Source organism: Daucus carota, chromosome 2, assembly GCF_001625215.2.
Source record: "Daucus carota subsp. sativus chromosome 2, DH1 v3.0, whole genome shotgun sequence".
Classification (NCBI taxonomy): Eukaryota; Viridiplantae; Streptophyta; class Magnoliopsida; order Apiales; family Apiaceae; genus Daucus; species Daucus carota.
Window position 1 is genome coordinate 49691446 of NC_030382.2, and position 26458 is coordinate 49717903.

The window sequence follows — 26458 nt, forward strand, 5'->3', positions numbered from 1 at the left end:
GTTCCCACATTACACCATGCAGTCTCTCTACTTTTTTCTAGATTCCTCTACAGCGCAAGCACCTCTTCTCATCTGCTCTTTCTTCATCATAACACTGACTTTCGTGGTCCTCAAATGGAGCTTCCTTCTTCATCCCAGAAGCAAGAGACTTCCGCCTGGTTCTATGGGCTGGCCTTATATCGGAGAAACTCTCAGGCTCTATTCCCAGAACCCCAATTCTTTCTTCTCCATCCGCCACAAAAGGTGCGCTATTTTTCACACTCCTCCGTATACGTAGTCTAGTGGATACTCCTCTTCCGAGCTTCCGAGTCTTGTTACATGCATGAGTAGGCATGTGTATATCGATATTCATATCAGTGCAATCGACTATATATTTTCCTATAATTGCAATGGTTTACAGCAGGAGCCTTCCTGGCCGTTGGATCGTCGAGATAAAATATTTTTCTCCTTCTCTTGGACGGCGGTAATTTCATGCCGACATGGAGAGAAAAATATTTTATTTAAACCTTTGGATTAATGACGAGATGATGGCCGGTTAAAAGGTTCCTGGCCACAGGAACCTTGCAGTGTTTTAGTTTATACAGTATATTACCTCATGTGCATTTATTCAATCAGAAACCGCAGCTAGTGCAATTAATGAACTGAACCTACAAACAATTTAACAGAACTATGATTCATTATTTTTAACCGATTATTTCGTGGCTTAAAGAGGGGCAACTTCCATCTATTACTCGGAGGTCTCGCCCGATTCTATATAGTTTTTTAATAAAATTATATTTTATAAGAGTTTTAAAATACGTGTCAGGCCCTTCTGTACTCTTAGATTATCTTAGATTAGATGGGATGGAGTCTCTTGTAATTTAAGAGACTGACAAGTTGATGCATATGTGCAGGTATGGAGATATCTTCAAGAGCCACATACTAGGATGTCCTTGTGTTATGATTTCCAGTCCAGAAGCCGCAAAAAGAGTTTTAGTGAATCAATCTCATCTCTTTAAGCCCACATACCCTCCAAGCAAAGAGCTTTTGATTGGACCTGAGGCCATATTTTTCCATCAGGGTCCTTATCACTCTCGCCTCAAGAAATTGGTTCTGTCTTCGTTCCTGCCATCTGCTCTTAAAAACGCAGTTCCGCATATTGAGAGCATAGTCATCGATAGTCTTCGTGGCTATAACAATAAGACCATTAACACCTTAGAAGAGATGAAGAAGGTATGCTTACACGCGATTGTTTCCTGTGAATTTGCTTCATTAGATCAAGTTTTTAACTGTGTTCTGTCATTTACATGTTTGTAAATTGTAACTCTTATAATACACAGTATGCTTTTGATGTCGCCATGATTTCGGCATTTGGCAACGATATGGAAATTGAGATTGAAGAAATTAAACAATTGTATCATGTCTTGGAGAGTGGTTACAATTCCATGCCTCTGGATGTCCCCGGTACTCCGTTTTACAATGCAATGAAGGTGAAATTAATTAACTAAATTTCGGATTATTAGAGCATCCGATAATGAGTGAGATAAAAATGCAAGTGCTTGAAATCTTATATGTCTTTTGTGTATCCACAATGATAGGCAAGGAAGCTGCTGACTGGAAAGCTGAGGAATTTGATTCAAAAGCGAAGAGAGGGCAGGGAAATTGGCAATGGAGGATTGTTGGGAGTATTACTGGGAACTGAAGATGAAAAGGAAAATCTACTCACCGACTCTCAAATATCAGACAATATCATCGGAGTGATATTTGCTGCTCATGATACCACTGCAAGTGTTTCAACATGGCTAATTAAGTACTTGCATGACAACAATGACATTTTAGAAGCTGTTACGGTATTTATTTTTCTTACCTTTATCATAATTGTCCAGATAGATGTATATGCTATTTACAAAGTTAAAAGCTTATGGTTTTGAGTTTTAATTAATTAAGATATAGATCTTGAGACAGGAAGTTATTTCTGTGTTAGATAAATGTTCTCATATTGCCTGGTCAGGGTTGTTTTGCTGATCTGCAGGAATCCTTTTCTATGATCACATCCTCTTCCTGTTTCATATAATATTATATGTGTCTTCCTTAACTATATATTGAATCTTTCAAGCCTAAAATATTAAATTACTGATCCTGCAGGCAGAACAAGAACAAATCCGATGCAGAATATTAGAAGAGAATCGGAATCTCACATGGGAGGACACTCGACTTATGACGTATACTAGCCGGGTAAATAAAGCAAAAATTGTATTTTCTCAGCTAGACATATTTATGTAGTCGTGGTAATGTAAAATACATCAGCATATCAAAATGATGCATTGTGTATAGGTTCTTCATACACATAACACATGTGTTTCAAATTTAAACCAGTGGCAAATATATGTGGGGAAAACAATAATATATATGTCTAGATCATTGATTTCAGGTGATCCAGGAAACATTAAGATCAGCAAGTATCCTATCTTTTACATTCAGAGAAGCCGTAGAAGATGTGGAATTCGAAGGCTATTTTATACCAAAAGGATGGAAAGTTCTTCCTCTCTTTAGAAACATCCATCATTCTGCAGCTCTCTTTCCTCAACCTCACATATTCGACCCTTTAAGATTTGAGGTAAGTTGCCTAACATTGCATTTACAGCTGATATCTCATATTTCTGTATGATCACTGGATCTTTTTCCATCATATATGTTTGGTGCACTTAAAATATTGTGGCTGATTTTGACTGTTATATAGTGGATAGCGGAATCTTGTCTTTTCTCTCATCCCTTTTCTCCGGGAATAAACCTAAGCTGACAAATTAATTATAGTTATTACCTAACTTCTAAAATTTTGCTGCTTCAAATTTTTCAGGTGGCACCAAAAGCAAACAGCTACATGCCATTTGGAAAGGGAGTGCACTCATGTCCAGGCAATGAGCTTGCTAAACTCGAGATGCTCATCCTACTGCACCATCTCACCACCACCTACAGGCATGTTTGATACCGCTTATATTCAGTACTAATATAAATCTGTGTGCGTGTGTGTGTGTTAAAGATATGTAGCCTCTACATGTGGCAGTCATCCGTTATTGAAAAAACTATTCATATTAAATCTGTGAAGACAAAAACAAGCATTCCGAAAGATTTTTTGCACTAGATCATCAGAAGTAATCTACTTTCCGTTCTAGTTTATGTCTACATTACTGATATATTCTGATATGGTGGTGATATTTGATCAGGTGGAAAGTGATGGGCAGCAACAATGGAATACAGTACGGACCATTTCCGGTGCCCAAAGATGGCTTACCAGTTGCTTTATTCCCCATTAAAAAGACTTAGAATTGTATGTACAGTTTATTAGCACTCCGGTAGGCCGGTGTTGCATTTACTTTCCTCTAGTTCAATATTGGGATTTAGCCAGAGTTGAATTTGTATAGCCCCATTTAATCTTTATATTTATATAAAGGAGGTTCCTGGGATGGATGACGTGGCAGCTCCCAGAATCCTTCCTCCAACATTCCTGTTTTTCTAGCAATTGTCTAATTTTTGTATTTTTTTCCTATTTATGCTCTATTTTTGTAGTAACTAGCTTTATAGCCCGTGCGAGGCACGGGCATGCTCTAACTTGACTTGTTATACATTTATATTTTGGGCTTAAAAAAACATCATTTGTCATAGGATTATAGACTTACTTAAGATATACAGAACCACAGTGCTGAGAAGCATGTAATTCTATAAAAGTACATATACAGATTCACGATGCATGTGATTTATCTTGCAGAGATGTTGTACCTTGCTACATATCCTTATTCAGCATGTTTGAATGAGTGTGATTTTGCTGCATACTACTTGAGGAACTACATAAGTGAATATTAAGTCAATATTTTCGATGTATATGTACAAATATAAAATACCTGCAGTGCATATGCTGATAGAATATGCAAATTTTGACATTCTTAATATAAAATTTGTTCTTGTTAAACTACATAACAAATTTTGCCAAGGTATAATACATATAGCCGCTATCATAGGAATTGTGTTATTGTAGTAGCATGAGTTCCCACCAAAAATAATTTATGCACATTATTATGAACCTTCAGCCCAGTTGTAAGTATCCCTGTTCTGGCACCATAAAAATATATCTGTCCACTTGCAAGGATCTCTATTCTGCCACCAGAAAAATATATTTTATGTTAAAGATTCACATACAACAGATATATTTATCCATGTGTAAGGATCTCTATTCTGCCACCAAAAGAATATATTTTTCGCTAAAGATTCACATACAACAGATTGTACACCTTAATTAAGCGGCACACACTTCTACAGTAACACATAGCCACATATTAGCTGTCCGTACTCATGAGAGAAGATTATAATGTGACATATAACTCAAAACCCGCTCAAGTACTACAATTTTTTTCATAAACTTTTGTAAAGCATAGTTAAAATATAAAGGAACAATGCCAAACTCATGTAATGCAAGAATCAGTATCAAATATACTGATGAGCAATTACATCGAAAAATAATTTGGCCATATATAATAAGTTTTATAATATTGTTCTCTATAATTTTGTAAGATGACGTAATCATATTTGTTTTATTGGTCTTTTTTCAAAGAAAAATGAAAATGAAAACCAGAGCCTCTTTGATTTCTATATATAGCATTGTATACATTTCAGCTTGCAAAATAGTTTGAACCGTTAATCTGTAAATTATTATATATATATTTAAATTAATTAAAGATTTTTAATAGTATCTTAGATTTTAGGAGGATCATTAATTTAACATGGTCACATGGCTCCATTTTGATCTCAATTTGGTAGTTTGTGCACTCATACAATTGGGTACAAAATTTTAATATTAAAAATAATTTTGATATTATTCTAACTTCTTGGAATTTTAGTATTTTAATTAAGAGTGCCCAAATTTTAGTATTTTAAATGTATTCACTCTCAACTACATTCCAGAAAAGAGCATATTTCTTCTTTATTTCATATTTTATGCCTCTACTTAGAATAGAATTGGCTCCAAAATCCAAAACCATGGACTTTGCTTGTAAGAGGAAGAAAGGGAAAAATATATTTGAAAATGGATACCACGTACATAAAAAAAATAAAGGCATATTATTAATAAAAAAATATAAGAAATAAGACTTTTTTAGTTGGCCAAAAAATGTAGAAGAATGGTACCTTAAATACAAGAAGTGCAGATCTCTTCTTGTAATGGTAGGCCACGCTTGTCCTTTGTGACAAATACAGAGACGTTCCAATATGTTGCCACAATTGCTTGAACAAATCTGGTTATGAAGTTTGATTCAGATTTCAACTTGATGTAGAAGAGATAAGCCAAGTTGAATGAAAGGACTGTTGCAAACATAAGCACTAAGAGTACCCCAACACCAATTTCTCACCCAAGTGATCTTGTATATATACAATACAAGACATGGCAATAACTAAAATGCTAGTACATGCATAACACCATCCAAAGTATTTTGAGAGGAACTGAAGTTTTGGAACTGTCTTTTACCAATCAGTTGATCTGAGCTACAGGCCAAAGTGGACGCTCTGATTCCTCCAGAACCAATAAACCTAATTCCAAAAGAACAACACAAGTAAAAGACTTGAAAAGCAGTAGAGGAGCTGCAGCTGCTACTAATTATTTTTGAGTAGGATGCCCCGCAATATATATAATGAAGGTATTCTAAAAACCTAGAGCAAGATATAAAAGAGGTGAAAGTCTTCAAGATCTAATAAAAAAATATTTCTAAAACAGAAAAAAGCACCTACAATTTCAGATTTTTTTTTTAATTAACCTAGAAGATTAAAATTAATAGGCATTAATGTTGAACTCATTTATAAAAAGAACCAATAATTTAAGGATTGTACAAGTATCAATGAGTTGTCACTAACTCTACCTTCATGTCATATCAATAAATGAAATTGAAGCTGGTATTAGTGGCTTCAACATATTTGTAAAAGAATTTAACGCTAAAGTAAATGTAAGTTTATCAAGAAACCTAACTTGCATGTAGAAGCATGGTCTTATGAGTAGCTTTTTCATAGAAACGGAACATTTATTAAACTTTTTAACCAGTTATAGAAAACCATCCACAGATATTGAAGCTGCTGATTTCTTTAAATCGTCATTCAATAGTAATGTTACATTCTTGCCAACCACAATCAAGTTTAAGCAACTTTTGAGACACGATCGACTGACGCCGAACATGATTTGGTTGTTGATAGGTCCATTTTTAGCCATAAATGAAAAATCCTAATTGGACCTACAATTGGAAACTAAAGATAAAAACAATAGATATTCAAGAAACTTACAAAGTTGGTCTGAACTACTTCAGGAGATGCATATACTATGTTTATGCCAGTCTCGGAAGGCAATTTGTTGTTGGGTATGCTACTGAACATCACCTGCAATCTCGTATGCAGACTATGACCCTTTACATAAAATCTTTAAATAAAAAATTTAGAACAACTTTGTTATTAAACGAAGAAGAAGGCAGTCAGAAAAACTAAACAGCTCGTGAATAAGTAAGAATTAAGAACAAAACCTTATTGCACTACAGTTTTAAGTTTTATTCAACCTGTAGTAGTTTGCTGCCTGAGTAACCCACTAAGTTTGTGTACTTTTTCTTTCCAGTCGAGACATTCATGTCTTCTGGACCAACAAAGCCAAGAATCTTCAGCAGGGGAAAAAGAACAATTAGAAATGTTACATAAAGCGAAATAACACAGGCACATGATCATAACATTGAACTTACAGTGGAACTAACGTACACAATCCGACTTGGAGGGCCTCTGATGAGAGATGGGAAAAAAAAGAAGCAGCAATATGGAACATAAGGCTGGCGCTAGATGATTCACTTGAATATGCTCTTCAGAACCGTACTTTGACTTTTTTTGAGGTTCTAAACACAATTTGTAGAAAAAATTTTATACCGACCTCCTTGGAAAAATGTGGGAAAAACATCTAATATCTAATAAATTTTGACATTGTATGAAAAGTATTACAACAAATACAAGTCATTTGCATATAATTAGCTTAACACTAACCTCCACTAGAAAATATCCCGGCATTGTTGATGAGCACATGCAAAAGGACTGAAAGCGCATTCCATGCTTCAGCAAATCTAGCAACAGAATCCAATGAGAGAAGATTGAGCTCCATCACATTGAATGTCAAATTTTGGATGAGTTTGCTACTAAATGTTTTAAGAGCCCGCGCTCACAAACAACTAACACATTACACATTGGTTCTGTAATCTAATCGGCTAAGGGGAGAATCTCAGATTCTAAGCGGTCCTGATAAATGAATTGTTTTCCTAGAAATATCGATGCCAGTAAGTGAGCACCTCAATATTGAGAGGAAGGTTCCTTTTAGACCAATCGAACTGCCATTTCTCAGTCAGTACATTAGCTCTTGTAGTGTTTTGAACTGCCATTACAACGCACGTCCCTGCTTCTGCTAACTGCCTGTCAGATGCAGCAACAAACCACATATCAGCTAAGTACACCTGCAAAACCCGCGAGTTCAGAAAAATACACCCTTTGTTTCTTTACACCACATTTTGACTTCTGATACACACTTTTAGACCACATAGAAGATATATTTCAAAAAATTCATGTTTAATAAATATATATGTAATGTACATATTAATTTACAAAAAAATAATATTAAGCTATTAAACAATTAACACGTCTTAAGATCAGTGTTAAAAATAAAAGCACCATATTATAAAAAAATTGAGGGAGTAGAAAAAACATTAAAATGGACAAAGAACCTAGCGATTTTGTGACCAATTCCATTGGTGCAACCAGTGACAACACAAGTGAAATCTGGATGGAGAGGAGGAAGAGGCATTGGAGTGTGCAGATGTCTAGTCATGATCCTCCAGAACAACATTTCGTGCATCAAATGAAAGCATCCTCTTAGTCATGCAATCCATCCCAGCCCTTTCTTCTTATTCCACATCTTGCTAATAGTTCACCAACATAGAAACCATCAGTATAAAAGTTAATTGTTCAAATTTACCGATCATACCATAGGTCAACATATAGTAAAATCAAGATTTTCATTTTCTTTTGACTCAATTAGTATTCGATTCTTCAGACGCACAAATGCAAAGAACACATTAACGATACAACATAAAAGGAAGAATGCATACTTACGGAGATAAAAATAAATGTAACACAAGCCGCATAAACTCTTGGATAAATTGCTTAGAAACTCTCTAATCCAATCTTCTGTGCAGCATCGTAAACACCTAGAACCAAAAGAAGACCCCTGAATCGAACAAACAAACACCTATAAACCAACAAATAAATTACAATTTAAGAGATTGCAAATAGATTTGGGGAAGCAAATATAGAAGATGGAGTGTTACAGATGCAAGCAAAAAACGGATGTTGCACTCCTGCCTGTAATTTTGATGCACAAAAAATCACAGATGATCCTACTGTACAAGTATAACGAACCGGTGCTGAAATTACAGGGCATCGAAAAGATAGGGATAAGGAAGTAATTTCAGATTTCTTAATGATGGGCAAGATTGTAATTTCAACTGAATTTTTTGGCTCACCAAAACCCATGTTGCAGTATTATATATATAATAGATTTGTAACTTATTAATTGCTATCAGTTACGGGCTTTTGGTTTTCTGTTTCGCGTGTCCTTTTGTTGGTCGGCTCTCGACTGTCTTCTCTTCCAGGCTCTCAGACTCTGCAATTCTATTATCTATATACCATCTCTCTCGCTCTCTACGTTGTTTTTAATTCGATCTAATTTTGTTTGCTTCTTTATTTGAATCTCAGGCTTTAATTTAGGTGATAAGCCGCGTTATCGCACCAGAATTTACAAGGGGATTGAATGGATCGTGGTGAAGAAAGCTCCTGAGTTCAGTGTATTGCTCTTTGTTTTCGCTTTTCATGTCTCGCCAGAAGCTCTCTCTGCAATTCCGTATATCATCTCTCTCTATCTCTCTCTGTTCTTTTTAATCCAATATCATTTTGTTCGCTTCTTTATTTGAATTTCAGGCTTGTGAGTGATAAGTCCCATTTCTCGCACACGTTTCTCGCAGCAGAATTAATAAGGCGATGGAATGGCTCTGTCGGGGTCTCTCAAGTTTGTGTCAGTAGTTTCACGCATCTCCTTCTCAGTCTTTCATTCTTCAGCTCTGCATTTCTTCGATTTTACTGATCTGTGGTATTATTGTTTCTTTTGAATTATGATTTAACTCCTAATTTTTGTTGTTGTTGATTCTTTGTTTTTCTGGCTTGAAATTTATTTAGTTATGATTATAACTGATTAACTCAGATGGATGGGTCACTGCAAATGTTTGTTGTTATCGATTCTTTGTGGTTTTTCTGGGCTTGCATTATGTTTGATTATGCCTTAAACTCAGACTCCTAATTTTTGTTGTTGTTGATTCTTTGTTTTTCTGGCTTGAACTTTATTTGGTTATGATTATAACTGAAATGAGGCGCTGCTAATTTTTTTATTGCAGCTGTTAATGATACAGATGCTGAAAGCCAGTGGGAGCCTTTTAGCCTCTACCGAAGAAGCCGAGGTAATACTTTGTCCATCTTTTCTTGGTTCTTTTTGTTTATGTAAGTATGTATACTTGTGTATGTATGTGTGCTTTCGTTTAGGTTCTCAAGGTAGCTTTATATGTTTTTGATTTGTAGTATTTGTGTTCAAGTTTTCGAATGCTACAGAAGAGGATTAACAATAAACCAAAAAACCAAATTAAACATAGTTATGTATATCGTCGGATCTTGTGATAAATTATTTAACCAGACCTTTCCACTTATGGAGGCTGATGTTAGTTAGTGCCAGTGATCGCCATCTTTAACAGCTCATGTTTGTTTTCAGCTTCTGTGGTGTTTATTTCATTCCATTTATATGTTCTTTGGTCTCATTTGGGCTTCGTTATAAATTTTATATATCATCAGGTGTGGTGTCTGAGCTAAGGAGGATGATGTGGCATGTCTTATAACTCTTCATCTTAATTTTTCTATTTTTCAAAGACTTTGCGGATTTTGTTTGTGGTCATGCCTCAAGCTCCTTTTAGCCAATTTTTCTCATTTTCTAGGTTTCTTACATTTATGCATTAAATCTTTTTTTTTTCAAACTCAAAATTTATATGGCCGATGGAAGGGTCAAGTAACCACCATTATGATTTATAGTGTGCCTCTTTGCTGTCCCTTATTTAATAATGATGTAAGTTTTAACTAGCGATCATGTATACAGTGTTGTTGTGACTCAACACGTTTGCTTTTTTCTTCTTCTCGGATTTCTCTTTTTGTATAGGCAAGTAGTCAACGTATTAGTATTGATCATAATGTAATCTGTTTCTTGACACAGATGAGACTCTTAGAGTTTGAATGACTGATGAGGAATTAACATAGAGTGATGAGATCAGCTTGAAAGAAGAGATATTAGTTCACTCAACAAAAATGAAAAGGTGCTCCATTAATATTAGATTAGTCTGGCAACTTTTAGTCTCCTAATTTCTTCATGTATATTTCCCGGTTATAGTGTAACATCTAGCGAAGAAATATCAAAAAGTCTGATTCAAATCGCCGGCAATTATATCAGTTGTCTTCACGCGAGCAGAATGGATTTCTCTAAGTTAGATGTTTTTCCGTTTTATATGATATGAAGCATTCTCAACAGATTGTTCTGGTGTTTATTTGTTGTTTTCTTGGTGTCAATATTAGAGGCGACACCAAACACAATACCGAGGTTGATGGAATCTGAGAGATTACCTATCTTCCATGTGAAAGGTCATTTACAGAGTACTAATATAATTGTAACTTCTCATACTTTGGTTCTATCTGGTGTTTTAAGTATTAAAGATAGAATTATTTATTTTTCCCAGTCGGTGTTCATCTGTTCCGTAGAAACATCTGTTCCGGTTTGTATTGTCATATATTCTTAGAATGAGGCCATCCTTGCTATATCGCACAAAATAATAGAACAAGTCTTCTTCATTTACTCTGCAGAAAAGTCTGAGCCAGGAATGATCGACACAAACATATCTAAAGGAGGCTGTTGTGGTAGAGGAGATAATTCTATGAGCAGTGCACGTGCTTTAAGGGAAGCCTCTGGCACGGTGAGGCGAAAATACTGTTCGAGCCAGGTTGGATATGCGATTTGGATTGACCTCAAATTTCAAAGCCAAGACTTGAAATCCAAGAGAAAACTACAAATGCATCCATCAATACAGTGGAATAAACCTTTCGGAGGTTCTCTTATGTTTTACATGTTTCTACCCGGACATTTATAAATTTATAAATATTGAAATACTGTGCCCGGTGATGTATATCTGTGATATTAGGAAGGAACATCTCCACTCATGAATTATGATGATACTGTAGGTGTAGCCTTCTCCCTCCAGCTATATTTTCTTATATTTTAATAAAATATGCAAAATAATAAAATTCAGAAATTATATATGACAAAGAAATTTAAAATATTTTATATTCAATATTATTCTCACTCGCGCGGAGCGCGTTTTTTTCACTAGTTTCTTTTGTAAGTTAAAATGTGCAAGACTCCAAGCTTCATCTCTTTCGGAACTAGAGACTTTGTTAATTAATAGTGGCAAGACTTTACATACTTATTTCATAGTATTATCTGTTAGCTTCAGCTGCTCTGTGCATGCTGGAAATGAGGCAGGGTTAAAGAAACAGCCCTCGGCAGAGGAAGGGCTTAAGAGAAGGTCCTGAGAATTTTGGACATTTTTATAGGCTATAGCAAGAAAAACCAATTACAAACCGGTGTCCAAGCTTAAAAAGACAGATGGAAAGACAGGGCGATGAGTCCATCGAAGTGCCAAATCGACTCCCATGAGACTCCGTGCACCAGAATATTCCGATAGATAGAGTCACTATAGCTATGTCACAAATAAAATTAGCACACTAGTAAATGACAGTGAATTCGAGATTACCAAATACATTATTATATATGAGAGATTATCGTAAATAAATGATAATAAATTCGAGATTATCTATATGAGAAATCTTGATTCATAACAAGGACTCTTAAACCACAAATTTTTAATATCTTTGATTTATGAAGCAATTGAAAGGGTCAAAGAGAGCAGGAGAGAACCACAAAACCCTTACTATTAGTTAGGATTTAGCAGAACTTCACATGTCTGTATATTATATTTTAAAATTATTTTTGAAAATAAAAAAACATAAAAAAAAACATGTATTTAGATTTAGATCCTAAAAATTTATTTAAAATTTAGAGTTCTGCACCAGGACTTTGCTGGTTCTACGAGGCGGTTCCCTCTTAAACTCGACCTTGAAATAACATGTTTTCAATCTTTTAAAAAAATCTATATTTTCACTTAAATATTAAAATTGTATGCTTTCATTTTCATTGAAATATTTTAACATTTATAAATATTAGTAATATAAGCAATCAACATAATTAAATTAATGATGTATCTTATCATCTTATTAAAATAAATATATTTTAATATATATATAATATAAAATTATGAATTATTAACATAAATAATTATATAAACACTAATAACAATAATACCTCTTAATGTGAAAAATAATTTGACAAAAAATTTAATAAAATATTTATTATATATGTTAGATTATTTTTAATACACAAATGCCGTCAGTTAGTCGGTCTAAATATGCAGCAGAAATGTCAAAACTCTGAGGACACTAGTGACGTAATCTTTCAAAATTGAAAATTTGATTTCCTCCTTCCCTTTTCAGTTCTCATGACCACGCTGATCGTCTTGACCAGCCTTTATGTGAAGTTTAAAATGATACTGTATTGTTAAGAAATACTTGGGTCGAGATGATTTAATTAACAAGTGCGATTATTTTAAAAAAAACATATAAAGACATATATTGATTAACATGGAGAGTATTTTATACATAGTATTTATATATAATTGATCATTAAATATTCATATATACAAATAAAATGTGAAATATATGTATGTATTTTATTGTTTATCATATATATATATAATTCACAAAAAAGAAAGTTATTTTTTTCTGAAAGAAATGTTGTAAAACGTTAATATCTAAACTAATTTTTCAATAGACTATATTCGTTCAAAATAATTTTACAACATAATCAAATTTATTAAATTTTTTTATCTAAATTATACATGTCGGAGGGGTAGAGGAAATGGTAACTTAGCACGGGTAAGTACTCCATCCACGGTTAGTAGTCACATTTCTATTTTTGTCAGTTAAATTGATTAATTTTTAATCAAAAATCATAAGTCACATTCTATTATTTTAAAAACTGAAAGTTAAATTTTAAAATATATTAAAAAATTATTTCTGAAAATATTTTTTTATTTTATTAACTAATAAAATATTAATAAATTTCAGTTAAATTTATCGACCGATAAAAAACTGAGAACTGAAAAGGAACAAAGAAGTAACAAATTAACAATATAAGAGCATCTCCAAGAGCCTCATTGTTGGCTCCTAAATATAATATAAAAAATGTGGCTCTTAATAATTTAGGACAAAGTTAAGAGTGTAAACTCCAACAATACTCTCTAGATCTCTTCTCTATTTCATATTTTATTCATATATTGGGCTCCACTATAACAAAAGAGAGGGAAAGATGGAGGTTGATTGGAGAGAAGGATTTTTTTATTGTGAAAAAATAAGTTAGGAGCCATGTGGTGGCTCTTAACTTTGAGGAGAGAGGAGAGAGAAACAAGAGGCTCTTAAGATTTAAGAGCCACTTAAGAGTCTCTTGGAGCAACATTTTGGTTCTCCCTCCTCAAATCTCAAGTTAGGAGCCTAAATGAAGAGCCTCTTGGAGATGCTCTAACAGCCCAAACAAGCCCTGACCCATCCAGATAAAATCCTAAAATCAGGTGGCCTCCCACCGTTATATTTATATATACGCACATAGGATAGACTGTGTGTATTTATATACCCACGACTCCCTTTCTTTCTCCTCAAGATGTTGGCGTGGAATCATTGAATATCATATATTTCTCAATCAAAGTTTTAATCTCTACTATAAATTTACAACCCCTTTTTGCTAATTCATTATCTTCTGATCTCACGGATCGATAAGTTATGATCTTCTCAAGAATTGGGCGTTCTTTATCACGCTCCCCGCGTTCCACAGTAACCTCTCTCTCCCTCTGTCTCTATGTCATTTGTGTTTGTATGTGAAGTGATTGTGTAAATTAGGGTTTAATTTTGTTTTGTTGTAGAAGAGTTTGTTGACTAATGGGAGAGCAGCTCTTGTGGGTGAATCAATTTTACAAGGTCCTGGTAGTGTTGATGGGAAATTAGGGCTTGTGAGGAAGTATTTAGCTGCTAATGGAAACCTGGCTGTTTCCAAAGCTTATTTGTCTGATTTCAGATATCTTCTTGCAAACCCTAGATTGCATAGATATTTCTCCACTGAAGAGGGGCCTAAAAAGAAGAGTAAGGGTGTTCTTTTGGTTTGAGTTTGTTGGGTTGGTTTTGTTCGCGTTTTGATATGATTGTTTTTGCAGATTATGAGAACTTCTATCCCAAAGACAAGAAGGAGATTCCGAAAGGGGATGAACAGAAGTCACAGTCGAAAGGTTGGGTTTTTATTAATTCATTTCGAAGCATTATTGTTGGTCTTATTTGATTTATATTGAGGGGTTATGACTTATGAGTCATAGAAATTTACTTTCGTTGTGCATTTAATGAAAAGTAGGGAACAATAGCTTGTTTAGTTTTAGTGAGCAAAACAATTTGTCAGCTGATGATTTATATTGTTAGGTCTTTGTGGTCTACAAGAACCAGAACTGAACTTAGTCAAGTATATTGAAGGATATTGAATTTTATGTAGCTGAAAATTTGTGTCATTGAGGAGTGCAGATTCATAGGAGCCCTAAACTTCAGTTAAATATTTATGTCATTCATTCATCTGGTAGCAGTTTGGATCTTTTTAGGATTTCATCTTTCTCTATTGCAGTGTAAATGTAGCTGTGATAGTAGAATGACATTTTCTTTTCTGTAATACTGAATTTTGTGTTCACCGAAAGTCAAGTGAAAAAGCTTTTGCAATGTAAGAAGGTTGCTATAGGAGTATAGGACCATGTCTTGATGTCCTTATGCGCAAACATTTAATGAGAAAATTTTTTTATAATGGTGTTGGAGATGAGCGTTGAATTGAGTTTATTGATGTTTTGGGTTAAACAGTTCCTAGGTACTTGCATCTCACAATATTTTTGCTTTTAACAGAGGATTCAAACACAGATGATGGTGGTGACTTTCAGTCAGCTTTTATGAAGCAAATCCAGAATCTAATTATCCCCTTGTTGGTGATTGGAATGTTTTTCTCATCATTTCCTTTTGGTGGCCGTGAAGAGAAACAGGTATGGGTTTATGGTCTTTGTTGACTTATGTGTATGACTTAAGAAAATTTCTAGATAAATAATACACACACACACACACACACACACACACAGGTTACGTAATTTGATTCAAGTTGAGAAAGATGTGTCAAACACCACAATGAAAAAAGTTATTAGCCTTCCCAAGTCTTGATTGTGTCCTATTTAATTTTCGTACTGCTTAAGTGAAGCGGCAAGGACAAGTGTGTTTCATTGCCATTTTTGATAATGGCATTACAAGTGAATTTTCTTAACATCCATGTGTTCATTTTTTGGTGAACAAGGTTGACATTTTTAATTATTAGGGCTGTTGGTGATTTTGATCCTTGTATTCTGCGATATACTCTTTGTGCGAGTCATTATTTTTATCTCATTGGTCTTATTGTGTGTCAAATTGCAGATTAGTTTCCAAGAGTTCAAAAATAAGCTTCTGGAACCAGGTTTAGTGGATCATATAGTGGTTACTAATAAAACAGTTGCTAAAGTGTATGTAAGAAGCACACCCTTAAATCGGTCCAGAGGTGATGGACCGGTTGCTCAAGGTCCTGATACTGATAATGACACAAGAGGTAAGAAAGGCCAGTATAAGTATTATTTCAATATTGGAAGCATAGAATCATTTGAAGAGAAATTAGAGGAAGCCCAGGAAGCCTTAGGTATTGACCCCCATGATCATGTTCCCGTTACCTACAATTCTGAAATTGGGTGGTATCAAGAAGTGATGAGGTTTGCGCCAACACTTTTGTTATTGGGAACTCTTATGTACATGGGACGGAAAATGCAGGGTGGATTAGGTGTTGGAGGTGGTGGTGGAAAAGGTGCTCGTGGGATATTTAACATAGGGAAAGCTCACATTACCAAGGTGGACAAAAATGCAAAAAACAAGGTTAGTAAACTGCTCAGTGTATTGATGTCCATGGCCAGTAGTTGAGCCATACATGTCTTACCTCTTTCACATTATACCTTGTTTTGGACAATAGCCGTCAGCAGATGGTCCATTTTGAATATCTCAGTATTGTAGCTTAATATTATTGTTATATTAGATCAAGTAACTGGCTTTTCTGCAGGTTTATTTTAAAGATGTTGCTGGCTGTGATGAAGCAAAGCAAGAAATCATGGAGTTTGTACACTTTCTCAAGAACCCTAAGAAATATGAGGAACTAGGTGCAAAAATTCCAAAAGGTGCTTTATTGGTTGGACCTCCTGGAACAGGTAAAACTCTTTTAGCCAAGGCAACTGCTGGAGAATCCGCTGTGCCTTTCCTGTCTATATCTGGTTCAGATTTTATGGAAATGTTTGTCGGGGTTGGACCATCTAGGGTGAGAAACTTGTTTCAAGAAGCAAGACAATGTGCACCTAGTATTATATTTATTGATGAGATCGATGCTATTGGTCGAGCAAGAGGACGGGGGGGTTTCTCAGGTTCTAATGATGAGCGTGAAAGCACACTCAATCAGTTGCTTGTAGAAATGGATGGATTTGGTACCACTTCTGGAGTAGTTGTCCTTGCTGGTACTAATAGGCCTGATATATTAGACAAAGCCCTTTTAAGGCCTGGCAGATTTGATAGGCAGATCTCTATAGATAAGCCTGATATTAAAGGGAGGGACCAGATATTCCAGATTTATTTGAAGAAGTTAAAACTTGATAATGAGCCATCGTACTTCTCCCAGAGACTTGCGGCCCTTACTCCTGGATTTGCTGGAGCAGATATTGCAAATGTTGTTAATGAAGCTGCTTTAATTGCTGCGAGGAGTGACCAAACAACAGTGACAATGGAGCATTTTGAGGGGGCTATTGATAGAGTAATTGGTGGCTTGGAAAAGAAGAACAAGGTTAGTTGTAACCAGATGATTTCATATATGTGTTGTGCTAGTTAAATATATTTATTCATTAGTCAATGTCCAGTAAAAGTTCACCTGTCAAAACCTAACATGTTAACATTAAGTTTCTTTGATCTGTAGAAATATAAAGAAAAAATATCCTTGTGGATCTGCCATATATTAATTTATGGTTATTTATCATATATGGCCAATATTAGGATCAAGGTAGCCCCATGAAAATATAGAGAACTTCAATTTTGCTGCTCTGTACCTCTGTTGTTTGTCAATTACGAATAGATTGAACTATTACAGGGCTGTAACTTATAACCATAGTTAGCTGGAAATTTTCTTCATTCATATATATAGTATTAAAATTAAGTGATTAAATGTGAAGCACAGTCCTTCCACGTATATGGTGTTATAAATGAGACATATTTTTCGATACTTTAGTTAAGTGTGTATGTTTGTCTTGGTGATTTGCTTATATGTTGTATATCCGTAAACAGGTTATAAGCAAACTTGAGCGTCGGACTGTAGCTTATCATGAAGCAGGTCATGCCATTGTAGGATGGTTTTTGGAACACACAGAACCTTTGCTAAAAGTTACTATCGTTCCTCGCGGTACAGCTGCACTTGGTTTTGCACAATATGTACCAAATGAAAACCTTCTCATGACCAAGGAGCAGCTTTTTGATATGACATGCATGACACTTGGTGGTCGTGCATCTGAGCAGGTTAGTTGATGCATGTTTTTACTATTTGAGTTGCATTGCCAATAATTTTTTGTTAAATCACGGGAAAGTCACTGTTAATACATTTTTGACTTAAGGATATAACAAAAAGTTCTATGAAAATAGAAAGAACCTTCCTGCCACAGTTTTTCAAATTTTTTCTGTAGCTATAGAAGATTTTCTTTGGTTTCAGGTTATGTTGGGTAAAATCTCGACTGGAGCACAAAATGACTTGGAGAAAGTGACAAAAATGACATATGCACAAGTAGCAGTCTATGGCTTTAGTGAGAAGGTGGGTCTCCTTTCTTTCCCTCAGAGAGAGGATGGTGGCTTTGAGATGACTAAGCCCTACAGCAACAAGACAGGAGATATTATTGACACTGAAGTGCGAGAATGGGTGGCCAAGGCTTATGAAAAGACAATTGAACTTGTAGAGAAACATAAAGAGCATGTCGCTCAAATTGCAGAGCTTTTGCTTGAAAAGGAAGTACTCCACCAGGAAGACTTGCTCCGGGTTTTAGGTGAACGGCCTTACAAACCTGCTGAGATGACGAACTATGATAAATTTAAGCAAGGGTTTATGGAGGAGGATGACAAGAGCAAACCTGCCACAGAGAGTGTGAGTGAAGAAGATGATGACTCAGCACCTCTTGTACCAGATGTGGTTCCAACTTAATATTTGATCGGACAGGAAGGAGGCTTCCTTTAGTGATTGTACATGCATTTTAATGAAAATTTTCTTCCTAATTTTTACATTATTCGCTTTCTTCTACATTGTCAAGCGAGAATATGATTATAGAGCTGGACAGACTTTATTTTGGAGATGCTTCATACCTCTGCAGCCGCCCAGCTTGTTAGCATAGCCTTTAATTTCTACCAAGTCAGTCTTGTTGTAATTTCATTTACACTTTCATTAATAAATTAGTTACTTTGTGTGGACGTGTTTGTTGGTTTTTATGCAGTGCTACATTTCTGATATCCAGCTCGCTGAGTACGATGTATGATGCAAAATTTTAATTAGTTAACATATTATACGAAACGTACATATGATTATGTGACGATTTTTATTTGAAGTATATTATTTCCTTTGTGTCAACAGTCTTGTTTCGATTTTATTCGGTTACACTGACCAAATAAATTTGATTTGGTCAAAATGACCAAATTTTAACATTACATGTTATATATTTAAAAATTTTATATTATTAAAATATATATTTGATCTATTTTAAGATATATTTTTCACTTCTTAAAAATAATGAATACTTTTTATTAAACAAATAAAAAAAGAATTATCTTAACTGAGAGTTGATTACCACCGACCAAATGACCCGTAATTTTGTTTATGCTTCAGTAAGTAAGATGATGTAAAAAAATTACTGTATACTTTACTACTAATTTGATTCAGAATCATGATATCAAATTAACAGCATCAAATTTCTGAGTTTGATTTTACCAAGTCAACAACTCTCAGAATTAGTAGTATCAGCATAAAAAACACTTGAAAGTGATAATAAATTGGTAACCGCCATTTTTTAAACCCAAATGTAGAACAGCTTGAACAAAGATGAGTCCACAGGAAATTGGAATTCATTTGATAAGTTATCATGGATCAACTGCTGTTTAAACTAAACAAAAAACCAGCATAAATCTGGAAACATAAAAAGCCCTAGTGTGTCTGTACATTGCTAGGCCCTTGAGTCTTGGCCAGCGATCGTTCCTGTTTCTCACAAGGTATATATATAAATGGATCCAAACATGCAAATCTGTAAATGAGATAACTAGGAGATATGATCATTTCAATGAATATTTCTTCCCAGTAAATGCTTGGAACTTGGTTTCCTCTTCCTTTTTAGGTTGTTCCTCCTGACTCTGTTCCTTTTGCTTGGTCTCATTCTGTAGTTTAAACATTTTCAATGATAGCATTAATTTTAATATACTACTTGTTCAAGGCAAATTACAGTAAGCATGAAAAGATATATTTAAATAATGTGATTTGCATACTTTTGGTTTTGCATGTGAGGGTTGGTCTCCGTTTGATCCGAACACAAGCTTCCCGCAATGTTTCCTTGATGAATTTGATGGTGAAGGAACATTATTACTTTTAGCTTCTGGTTGGTGATGTTTGAGCAAGGAAGAAGAAGCTGCTACAATTGGTTCGGTGGAAGGTTTCCCATCCAAGCGTCTTGATGAACCCGTGAAAGCATTGAACTTGGGAACTTTGTTGTCCGTCTCTTCCTCAGCTGAAGAGTATATCATTAAACCAGATGTTACCAACTCATAGTGCAGTATATAATAAAGGAAGCTCAGTACTCGGACAAAATCGGGAGAGTAGAAAGAAAGATAGAGAACCTTGGTCTTCTGGTGGTCTCTTTTTGGAAATACTAGCCTTAAGTGGTTTTTCAGGTTCTTTATAATCCAATGGAGGTGCAAAATCCACTTCACAGTCTGTTTCAATGATACTAATTGCAGAAGAAGGTTTTGTCTCTACAATGTCAATGTAAAATTTCTTATTGTTATAGGCAACCATTATAGTGTCTCCAGTAGTCAAACAAGAGTAGCTCCTTAATGTTGTCTCCAAGCTTCAAAGAATAAAAGCAAAATTAGAGACAAGTTTACACAGACAGGTATCTAGTCATAAGGGTGTCAAAAAAAATGATCTCACATTGCTTTTGGGTTGGATACATCCAAGAAGTCTTTTGTGTGAGGCTGCAGCTTCACAAATGTACCCTTTGACAAACTGGCATTCTTAATATTAACAATATCTCCTTCCCGTAGAAGCATATTCTCCATCATCTACAATCATAAAGCAAAAGTTTACAAATCTACAAATTCAATAGAAGGGGTTGATGAAAGAGACTAAAATAATATTTGGAGACATTGCAAGGAAAACAATTACCCAGTACGGCAAGTATATCATGCCCTCATCTGCGATAAATTCTAGCACTCCACAGTGAGTAATCTTTCCAGAAGTAGGGTTACTCACTTCAAAAAGCATGGGGTAGTCTATTTGTAGATATGCTGGTGATTGGAAAAAAGATATAGATATAAATAGGAGTGGGCGCTGAGTAAACCCTAACCAAATTGAAAACCTATACTTCCTCCATTGCTGAGTAATCCCTTACACAAATCAAAAACCTAAACATACTGCCTCCATTGCTATTTAATTGTCCCTTTGACCCTCTAAGCGTACTTCACGGTATAGAAAAAAGACATGTCTTGCACAGATATCTTTTATCTAATTTTTAGTTATAATACAGTTGTAATTTATATCTTCCTCAAAAAACAGTGAGGAAAAAAAAAGGGTGTGGACACCCTTTTAAGAACCTTTAAGTGAGGTATGCTACTAAAAACAGAGGGGGGAGTAAAAGGTAAAGGAGGGAGTATATCCATTAGCACGAAAAGGACCAACAAAAAAGGATATACATAAAAGAATAAAGCAGAAACCACTTACCTAGACGATCAAGAGCTGAGGGAGGCATTATAACTGAGAGCCAAAACAAAACATGCGAGTTAGGAATACTGATATTTATCTTGCTGAACAAAAAAGTAGACCAACAAAGGATTTTTAGGAATGAGAGCAATTGACAAGGTTGACCGACCTTTATCTCCCTTCTCTAGATGTGCCTAGAAAATAAGAACAAAATTTTATAAGCTGATCCATGAAGCTTAATGATCTTAAAAAAACTGTAATTACTTTAGCAGATACGAATTGAATATCGAGCCTTTTACATATTATGTGATTTTAAACTAAAAGGATGGAAAGACAAAGAAATGGTAATCAAAAGAATATAAACTCATACGATTTATCAAGATCATTGTACAAGGCCAAAGATCATTGTACAAGTACAAATGCCCATTAAAAGAACACATACACCTAATATCACAAGGACAGTAGAAGCTTTGAAATCCAATAATTCAATTCGCCACAATCAACAAAACTTTTCGTATATATTTGATCACACGATATAAAAACCAAGTATTTACCAACAAAAAAGAGTCCAAACTAAGAAATCTAACCTTTTCAATGAAAGCCACAGGATAGCAACGGTAGTTCTGTTCAAATGCTGATGTGACACTCTGCAACCAATTTAACAAACAGAATCATTATATTATTCGTACTAGCATTGCAGTTTCAGAAAAAAGATAACAATGATATCACGATCTTCCAGTGGTTAAATGGTAGTAGTAACAAAAGTATATCATCCCAGATCAATCAACACTGAATGTGGTTACGCATCTGACCACTAGCTTCACATTTGGTGATCATACTGATACTGCCAGACGCCAATTCACAAAGCCTCCTACAAACCTCTCACGAAAAATGTGCATCTAAAGTTTCAACCATCGATGGGTTAAAACATAAATAGGCTTTCTCAAGGACCGAGTATTCAACGAAATACAGATCTCCTTGACCACTAAAACACAAATACTCACTTGCAGCATAAAAAATTCACAAACAATACACTAAAACAAAAGAACCCAGATCATAAAAGCCCACATAACTCAATTCTTCTAAACAACATTCAATCAGGATACAAAAACACAAACAATGTAACTCAAAACGGTTGCATCCATACCATGATTGCCGATTCTGATAAAAACCCACCCTCAAGAAGACAACAACAATCTGTAAAAAAAACCCACAAAATTAAACAACAAAGAAACAAATATTAGTACACTAGTAGCATATAAACAATACCCAAATCACAGTTTCACATAAATCTCATCCTCCAATTAAATATATGAATAACAGTCCACTAGTATAAAGTTCATACAGAAAAGTAAGCAAAGACAAATAAATCATGGGCATAAAATAATAAATCTGGGTTACAAATAGAATGGGGGTGTATGAGTATGTGAATATCAGATACAGATGCGTGTGTGTATTGGGGATGGATGATTAATGGGTTTGATGTGAGAACCTTTTTGAGGGCTGAAGATATTAGCAGAGTTTGGAAGCGGAGAAGAGGCTTATAATTATCATGTCACGACTATTATATAAGCAATATGCTTTGATGCGTGTGTATGCAGAGGCGTGAGGAGAAGGGGTACAATTTGGGTTTTAATATTTCGCGTAATATCAAGGGGTTTTTTTATTAATAATCACGTTTTCAATCCTATTTCCAAAAATACTACCTTATCCAATCTTATTTTCAAAAATACTACCTTCTCTAAAATATTTTCAAAAATACTGTGGTTGCATATGCAACCATATATGCAACTGAATTCCTGATTTCAAGTTCCAGTTTTCAAATGTCATTTTCGACCTCATATTTGGAATCGATATATATATATATATATATATATATATATATATATATATATATATATATATATATCGATTCCAAATATGAGGTCGAAAATGACATTTGAAAACTGGAACTTGAAATCAGGATTTGTAGTTGCATATATGGTTGCATATGGGTTGTGTTCAGTTGATTCTATTGTAATCTAATGGCCCCGCCAGGGGCACCCATACATCAGTTGCAACTTACAGTTTTCCGTTGCATATGAGGTTGCACGCAACCTCATATGCAACCTCATATGCAATTAAATGCAACTGAAAACTATAAGTTCCAACTGAAGTATGGGTGCCCCTGGCGGGGCCATTAGATTGCAATAGAATCAACTGAATGCAACCTCATATGCAACTAAATGCAACCTCATATGCAACTAAATGCAACTGAAAACTGTAAGTTCCAACTGAAGTATGGGTGCCCCTGGCGGGGCCATTAGATTGCAATAGAATCAACTGAATGCAACCTCATATGCAACTAAATGCAACCTCATATGCAACTAAATGCAACTGAAAACTGTAAGTTGCAACAGATGTATGGTGTGCCCCTGGCGGGGCCATTAGATTGCAATAGAATCAACTGAATGCAACCATATGCAACTGAATACAACCATATGCAACCATATATGCAACTACAAATCCTGATTTCCAGTTGCAGTTTTCAAATGTCATTTTCGACCTCATATTTGGAGTCGATATATATATATATATCCACCGCAACTAAATGCAACTGAAAACTGTAAGTTGCAACCACCGTATTTTTGGAAAATATTTTCAAAAAGGTAGTATTTTTGAAAATATTTTAGAGATTTGAAAATAAGATTGGATAAGGTAGTATTTTTGAAAATAAGATTGAAAAAACAATATACAAGATAATTCCCCTAATATCAACCATGTTCCTAATAATTTTAAATCTGAAACTTTTATATGAATTTTAGATATATCAATTCAATTCGAAATTCTTCAAATCCGATTTGACAGATGTTATATATATATATATATATATATATATATATATATATATATATATATATATATATATATATATATATATATATATATATATATATATATATATATATATATATATATATATATATATATATATAGGGCATTGCTCAAAACAGAACACCCTTAAAAGAAGAACAAAGAAGAACACTTTGGAATCGAACATAGAATCTCATCTAAAACTTGAATTAAATTCTAACTTTAAGCTAATTAACCATTTATTATGAATAATAATAGTATCTAGCATGTTTAACAACAATTATGGATTAAAAATAACATGATTCTATGTGATATTAATCATGTAAAGAATATATACATGATTCTATTCTGGATTCCGTTTTGGATTCTGTTCTGGATTCTATAATATTTTATATTAATAATTTGGATAGATTTGGATGTTAGATTTTATATATTAAGTTTAGTTAGTGCTTAACTATGTAACTATAATCATAACAAATCATTTTTTATGAAAGAAAAAGTGTTATGATAGTATTCTGTGTTGTTCTTTTTTTAAAGTGTTCTGTGTGGAGTGCAACCCTATATATATATATATATATATATATATATATATATATATATATATATATATATATATAGGGTTGCACTCCACACAGAACACTTTAAAAAAAGAACAACACAGAACACTATCATAACACTTTATTTTTCACAAAGAATGATTTGTTAAGATTATAATTATATAGTTAAACACCATTTAAACTTAATATATGAAATATAACATCCAAATCCATCCACATTATTACTATGAAATATTATAGAATCCAGAACAGAATCCAAGATAGAATCCAGAATGGAATCATATATATATTTTTTGCACGAATAATTTTACATAGAATCATGTTATTTTTAACCCAAATTTATTGTTAAACATGACAGATTCTATTATTATTCATAATAACAAGTTAATCAACTTCAAATTTGAAAGTAATTTAAGCTTTAGATGAGATTCTATATTTGATTCTAAAGTGTTCTGTGTTGTTCTTCTTTTAAGAGTGTTCTTTTTTGAGCAATGCCCTATATATATATATATATATATATATATAGGGTAGCACTCCATAGCATACCCTCTTATATGGAGTTACGTAGCACACCATTATAAATATATACACAATATATATTCTATTATATTTTTTATGAAATATAATTGCAAATTTTGATTATTAAACTGAAAACGAAGTTATACAATTTTTTTATTCCAAAGATCATCTAAAATTATGCAATATCTCAACATGATTCTATAACAGAATAATAATCATCCAGAATTATTCTGTTGTAGAATCAGTTTCGAAAATATACTTTTTTTAATCAAATTTTAAGTGTTAAATTACTTAAAATAGATTTATTTTATAGTATTTTATATTAGAATCACATTTTATATGTATTCAATAACAGAATTTATAATACAATTGATGATTTATAGTGGCGCACTATGTAACTCCATATAAGGAATCCATCTCTTGAATGTTGGCCTATATATATATATATATATATATATATATATATATATATATATATATATATATATATATATATATATATATAAAGTTTATCAGGATACTGATTATTATACATAGAAAATATATTTGTATATCTATTGTTTATAATTCATATTTTAATATTTTAACTTTAATATTTTAATTTAAAATATGGCATATTAAATACTAATTTTATATATTATAATATTTAATAAGTTTAACAATTGAAATTCGAACATCATTTAATAAGATAATATTAATTAATATCAATTTCAGCGATAAACATAAACATTTAACAATCGCAACACGACAATAAGTGAGGAGTGATAGTCATATAATCTGATTTTACCAAATGTGTCTAATTTTTTCTTAAATGTTAATATATAGTAATTAATTGATGTATTTTGGATAATACTGATATAGTATTATAATCTCACATGGATTACTATATAAATTGATTGAATATTATAAATTTAAATTTTCAAGGTTATGTCCTAAGAAAACCGAATGTGATAAGAAATTCTCTGGCTGGTCCAGATTTTTATTTTTGAAATTTTTTTGTTCGGTCATAATATTTGGATTTGGATTTTGTCATGTTCAATCTGACCTTACTCTCCATCAATAAATTTTATTAATCTATGAGGGCTACTACTTCAATATTTATTATATTAAATTTGAATATATTTATATACTACTATATCATAAATTGAATAATTTTTAGAATAATTAAGATAAAATT

At 33.5% G+C, this 26458-nt stretch overlaps 3 protein-coding genes and 1 pseudogene across 18 annotated transcripts; 2 read left to right on the forward strand and 2 right to left on the reverse strand.

The window, feature by feature from the left end:
* LOC108210231 (abscisic acid 8'-hydroxylase 2) lies at window positions 1–11429 on the forward strand. 16 transcript variants are annotated; one of them, XM_017381528.2, is made up of 14 exons: window positions 1–243; window positions 894–1212; window positions 1320–1469; window positions 1578–1829; window positions 2125–2214; window positions 2411–2596; window positions 2837–2955; window positions 3204–3545; window positions 8593–8879; window positions 9013–9106; window positions 9483–9545; window positions 10343–10442; window positions 10699–10764; window positions 10984–11429. In XM_017381528.2, exons 1-8 carry the CDS (start codon window positions 17–19, stop codon window positions 3301–3303), a joined length of 1443 nt encoding a protein of 480 aa, XP_017237017.2. In that variant the 5' UTR covers window positions 1–16; the 3' UTR covers window positions 3304–3545; window positions 8593–8879; window positions 9013–9106; window positions 9483–9545; window positions 10343–10442; window positions 10699–10764; window positions 10984–11429. The 16 variants fall into 16 exon arrangements, with proteins under 16 accessions (XP_017237017.2, XP_063944009.1, XP_063944003.1 ...); XM_064087939.1 differs by lacking the exon at window positions 10699–10764 and having other exon boundaries at window positions 8593–8935; window positions 9013–9181; XM_064087933.1 differs by lacking the exon at window positions 10699–10764 and having other exon boundaries at window positions 8593–8935.
* On the reverse strand, window positions 3831–8502 carry LOC108207703 (dehydrogenase/reductase SDR family member FEY-like; annotated as a pseudogene).
* A 2452-nt stretch (window positions 11430–13881) lies between the features above and the next one.
* LOC108209368 (ATP-dependent zinc metalloprotease FTSH 10, mitochondrial) lies at window positions 13882–18861 on the forward strand. The gene is made up of 8 exons (XM_017380235.2): window positions 13882–14118; window positions 14208–14424; window positions 14496–14567; window positions 15217–15350; window positions 15769–16254; window positions 16436–17203; window positions 17698–17925; window positions 18116–18861. The coding sequence occupies exons 1-8, from the start codon at window positions 14068–14070 to the stop codon at window positions 18596–18598; spliced, it is 2439 nt and encodes an 812-aa protein (XP_017235724.1). The 5' UTR covers window positions 13882–14067; the 3' UTR covers window positions 18599–18861.
* A 626-nt stretch (window positions 18862–19487) lies between these two features.
* Window positions 19488–22969, reverse strand: LOC108209448 (uncharacterized). The gene is made up of 10 exons (XM_017380356.2): window positions 22845–22969; window positions 22500–22549; window positions 21940–21999; window positions 21522–21546; window positions 21374–21406; window positions 20819–20940; window positions 20585–20715; window positions 20272–20501; window positions 19924–20162; window positions 19488–19815 (listed from the first exon to the last, which is right to left on the reverse strand). Exons 2-10 carry the CDS (start codon window positions 22500–22502, stop codon window positions 19714–19716), a joined length of 945 nt encoding a protein of 314 aa, XP_017235845.1. The 5' UTR covers window positions 22503–22549; window positions 22845–22969; the 3' UTR covers window positions 19488–19713.
* Window positions 22970–26458: the final 3489 nt, after the last annotated feature.